Source organism: Helianthus annuus, chromosome 6 (assembly GCF_002127325.2).
Source record: "Helianthus annuus cultivar XRQ/B chromosome 6, HanXRQr2.0-SUNRISE, whole genome shotgun sequence".
NCBI lineage: Eukaryota > Viridiplantae > Streptophyta > Magnoliopsida > Asterales > Asteraceae > Helianthus > Helianthus annuus.
Genome location: NC_035438.2, coordinates 103,066,088 through 103,071,496, shown reverse-complemented (window position 1 = coordinate 103,071,496; position 5,409 = coordinate 103,066,088). Strand labels below are relative to the sequence as shown.

Below are 5,409 nucleotides of genomic sequence, written 5' to 3'. Positions count from 1 at the left end.
AATGCCCCACAATCCTCACTACACCCATTTTAGAAAACGTCCAATAATGCCTCATTGCTGACTGGGCTGCCACATGACGCAAAACTTCCAAGAATGAATATTGCCCACTACGCATGGTGTTATAATTAATTTCCCTCATATAACCAATGGGTCTGACTTGGAAAAGGGTTCAAGTCCAAAAAAAACAATGATTAAAAGAAACCTTCCCTCAAATTAATGGCAAATCACTACCTTGTGCCAATTCACTTCTTACTTCTTTAAACGGTCAAATTTAATCAATTTTGAACTTTTTATTGCTATAATTGTAGAGTATATCCCTAACAAAAATCGTTATAAAATAAGTAACTTTTTATTTAATTTACGATAATATACATTTGTTTAGGAAATATATATTTTAAATTTTAAGATGTTACACAAAATCACAAATAGTAGATGAAACAAGGGGTGCTGCTAATTGTCTTAAGAAATGAAGGCATGCACATGGAGTTGATCTCATAAACTTGAAACCCTTGTCTTAAGGTCAGAATTCTTGTAAAATAAAAATAATTTATTTATTGTAGAATGATAGTTTAGTACACTTGATTGATAATCTTTACAACAGATGAACACTTGTCAACCTAGCGGAAGCTTCTAGTATGTGTTCTCTCCGGCCGAAGGCAGTGACCCTTATAAACCCTTCACCCCCGGGTCCAAAACCACTTCCTGGAACCGTAATTATATGGGTTTTCTTCAAAATTTCCGAAAACATGTCCCATGATCTTGAACCTGGAAAATGTACCCATACATACGGTGCATTTACACCACCATATACTACTAGACCTAATGAAGTAAATGTGTCAACCAAGATTTTAGCGTTTTCCATGTAGTAATCGACCACGGCCATCACTGCCTGAAACGGGAATAAAAATAAATATTTGGTATGAAAAATGCCTAAAATTGAAAATATATTTTCTTTTGCCACCTTGAAGCCATCTGGGGAGAGACATGCTAGCCCGCCAGCTTGAACGATCCTGGAAGCACCATTAAAGCAAGTGCACACAATGCGGTCAAAGTCATTTATGACAGGAACTTTATTAGCATAATACAGCTCATCAGGGACCACCGTCCACCCAAGACGAACACCTGTGAAGCCCGCGATCTTGGAGAAGGACGAAATTTCAATAGCGCACTGCAGTGCAGATGATTGATACAAGGATAAGACAGACAGACAGATAGTTGACTTTTGACATCAACTAATTGAAGGAAGCGTACCTCTCTTGAACCAGGAATTTCATAAATGGACCTCGGACTATCGTCTGTTATATAGACAGAATATGCAGAATCATAAACAATAATAGATCCATTCTTCCTCGCGAAATCCACGAGCTGTGTCAACTGTTCACGAGAAGCTGCATGCCCAGTTGGATTATTTGGAGAGCAAAAGAAGATAATGTCGGTTCTTGATGTAGTTGACAAGTCGGGAAAGAAGTTATTTTGGGGGCCACATGTCATGTACTCAATGTTTTTATATTTTAGTGTGTCGTCTAGAAAGTCTCCTGCTTGCCCGATTATAACACTCGTATCCATGTAAGCCTGCTAAGTCCAAAACATATACACCCATATATCACAAGAGAATACGTGGAAATTTCTAACTTTTGATCATGACGCAATAATAGCATATTGGAATAGTTAATGCCCGTTTATCACGAATAGGCCAATATAACAGGACACGGGTCAAGTAGGCAATCAGATCAAAAGTCGCTGAAAGTGTATTATAAACGTATAAAATCATTTTGTTTTGAAATCAGATCATTACTGAAGTATCTTTTTGGTAGACATACTTAACTATTTCAATGATTTTGGACAGAATGTGTAATGCATAACACAGTTTGATCGGTTACCCAACCCGTCCTCATCTTGTTGTCTCTACTTAAAGGGTTAGCAATGCTTTTATCTTGTGAAAACCAGAATTGTATTAATAATATCAACCATGAAAGCTAAACACCACAAACGAAAGTAAAAACAATCAGTCTGAAGCAGGAAGAGACAATTTGAATTAAGTCACTTCTGCCCAGACTAAACTGCTTATGCCTCCATTATTCATAAATAGCTTTATACATACATACATACATACATACATACATACATGTATGTGTGTGTGTGTGTAAAAAGTTCTCGAACATGATGACAATACCGGGAAATTTGGATCTTGTACAGCAACTGAAACACTTGATCCCAGAAGCAGCTGCAGCAGAAAAAAACAATAAAAAAGGTGTAACCTTAATAATGAATGTACAAGAAACAATAAAGAAAAAAGCAACCTGAAGGCGAGATATATCACACTGTGCCCCATCTGATACAAAAACTTCGGCATCTTTCACACCTAAATCTTTGTAAAATGATTCTGCTATTGCCTTCCTTAAGTCCTGTGAATTTAGCACACTTTCAATCCTGTGGTTGCTTTTATCTTTAGACAGAAGAAGAAGAAAATGAGATGACGGTAAATGTACCTTGTTCCCTTGCTCAGCACCATAACCTTTGTATCCTTTGCGTGTTGAAAGACCCCGTGCATACTTTGGTTTGGTTCAAACAAAATATTAGTAAAACCCTTGAGATTCAAAGAAGAAAGACAACGTTACCTCAGCCATGTTTGAAGTTATTATATCAGGAATCGGCTCTGTGGTATCACCAATCCCGAGCCTTATGATATTTGCATCAGGGTATTTGTTCAAATGTTCAAGCTCCCTTGCTTCTATCTACAATTTCCATAAAATGGAGTGTTAGTTAGTTCCATGCAAACTTAAGAAATTTTAAAATTAATATCAAGATCAAGCAACCTCCGGGAACAGATAGTTGTGGCGCAGCTTCTCCAAGTTCACATTACGAACAACTTTAGTACAACGAACAGTGGCTGTACACATATACATATTTAACGTTACCATAATTCATACGACATAAATTTGAGTTTACATAAGACATGGAAAATATCATACCTAGACCTTCATTTGGTGTTTTCAAACTGCAAAACGACAACAAAAATACAATGTCAAAATAAGAATTTAGTATGTTGGCGTAAAAAAACATTAAAACATTAAAGCTTTACCTAGCTCTAGACTGAAAAAAAATTGTGTGATTCATTGAAGTGTGAGTAGAAAAGACACGCATGCTGCTTTCAACCAACTATCTTAAGTGTTTTTGGTGATGTGAGTGGTGAAAATCAGCACGATTTGATGGCTTTATATACTACTCATCAATCGTGTAAGACTTGGAACTTTTGACAATTAAAATGCATAGATAGTCAATCTTGGATGTGAACACGTGTATAACCAACAAATGGACCATGCAAACTCAAGGTCTTCCTTTTCATGTTTTCTTCATCCGTCCCTGTTTGACCTTATAATTTTCCAATAACAAAATTCTTTGAAATGAATGCATGCAATGCAACTACTACTTTTGCTCAGAACAAAAGGTCATTTAAATCACTAGACCAAGAAATTCAACACCAACTCTATATATGCTTACATTGTTTACTTGCATCTAATGATTTATTTTACTGTTGGTAAACATTAACATATATAATAATGAACCAAAAAAGTGTTAACAATTCAACCTAACCCGGCCCAGCACAGAACTCATTTGACCCGTTACCCAATTTGTCCGACCCGCCCACCTTGTATCTTGCGGGTCTTGTTCCAATTTACCTACCCGACTATCACATTTTTATTTAATTCCAGGCAGGAAGATCATGAAGATACTAAACACGAAAGTTCATTAACGACAAGTAGAGCACACAAACATGGAAAAAAAAAAAAGCATATCTCTTTTAGTTGAGAAAGTCAAGGGAAATTGCATCCAATCTATTTGATAGTAAATTCCACAGAAAAACTAAATTTGGAAGTGAAGGGCAATTCTCTTCATTTGGGGCAGTACACCAGCAGCCACATAATGACATCTAATCTCTGTGTTGAAAAGTCAAGGGCTTTTTTGTCCATTCAACACAATATTATTTATTCCATTGTCACTTCTGGAAGTTAAATTGTCATGAAAGAGTAGAAGACAATACTTCATGTCAAAACAGAGAAATTAAAACCAAGAGAAGTAAAAGTGATTAGACTGGAATACTCAAGTTTAACCAACTGACATTAGAAATAGTACCTTTGAAATCTGAATAGCTGCGAAATCATTAATTTTTGAAAAATTCGGTTTAAAACAATAAAATAATAATAATAGCCAAAGCTGGTTCAATACATGTGTTGCAAACTTTTTCCTGCTCAACGTAGTAAATTTCTAGAAAACTTTGGTATAACTAACCTCCTAATATTCCAATGAAAAAGCAGTGAAGTTTCTCCACTTTCATATCCATATAGTAGAACATGTACACTAAGTAATGTCCCTTAAAAGGTAAAGTTAATTAATTAATATCTAAGACTGCAAACATGGTCAAAATGCAAAGCTAACAGTTGAATTAAATGCAAAAGTAGTCTATGATTATAAAATTGTAGTCTATATAAAACCAGATCAGGATAACTAATCATGATAAATGTCATTGAAAATGTCTTGTTTAATTAAACACTAAACAAGAAGCAAGCATATCCAGATGATTGAGGCAAATTCAACCCCACATTCACATACAAGAAGAGTCAAACTAAACATATATTTTAGAAATAATAATGGATGCAAAAGACAATCAAAACCCTAACAACCCATTAAGATATAACTACTTAACTTCAAACACCCGACATTAATTTGTATGAAAATTAAAGATGTTTGGTCAAACAACCAACTGTGGAAAATCTCAAAGAAACGTGAATTTATAAACTTAGAAGAAATTGATTGGAAATTACATATTAGATTTTCTGCTTTTGGCGCCTGCCGGATCATCAATTTCCCATCTCTTTCCTTTTATTCGTCATCCCTAACATGAAATTATCATCCCTCTCCTCCCTCCGTAGGGGAATTTTGGTTAACCTCCCTAGGGGAAGGAAGGGGAATTGTGGTTTTTACTTTAAACTAGGTTTTATACTCATGTTTCAAAATCTGACACGATTTATACTTTAGCACTAACTTAGTTAAACTTTAACATTAAATCACATCCATGGAGCCCATATGACAAGCACCACCTTCTACCACCCAATGGCACCCACGATGTCACATCCCAACCGATGGTGGAAACATTGGAGTGAGACGAAAACGAGATTGGAAGAAACTTTATAACGACTGATTCTGACAATATATAGATAATTCAAATTTCATTGATGCTAAAATGGAAATATATTGTCTTGAAAGGAAAGTACAACAAGTTGCAAATACGAAATAACATGAAACAAATACATAAGTTTAAATCTAGGTGTGTATCTAATCCACCTTAAATACGTTTCTTCAATCATCATCTACTAGTTTCCTGCAACATGTATTAAAATAAAGATCAAC

The 5,409-nt window shown here is 35.2% G+C and overlaps 1 protein-coding gene across 1 annotated transcript; it reads right to left on the bottom strand.

Annotated features, from left to right (window-relative positions):
* Nucleotides 1-526: 526 nt before the first annotated feature.
* Nucleotides 527-4,994, bottom strand: LOC110867953 (aminotransferase ALD1, chloroplastic). Its single transcript, XM_022117018.2, has 11 exons — nt 4,824-4,994; nt 3,083-3,372; nt 2,973-2,998; nt 2,817-2,890; nt 2,619-2,735; nt 2,490-2,552; nt 2,301-2,405; nt 2,174-2,224; nt 1,252-1,572; nt 962-1,168; nt 527-889 (listed from the first exon to the last, which is right to left on the bottom strand). The coding sequence occupies exons 2-11, from the start codon at nt 3,142-3,144 to the stop codon at nt 593-595; spliced, it is 1,323 nt and encodes a 440-aa protein (XP_021972710.1). The 5' UTR covers nt 3,145-3,372; nt 4,824-4,994; the 3' UTR covers nt 527-592.
* Nucleotides 4,995-5,409: the final 415 nt, after the last annotated feature.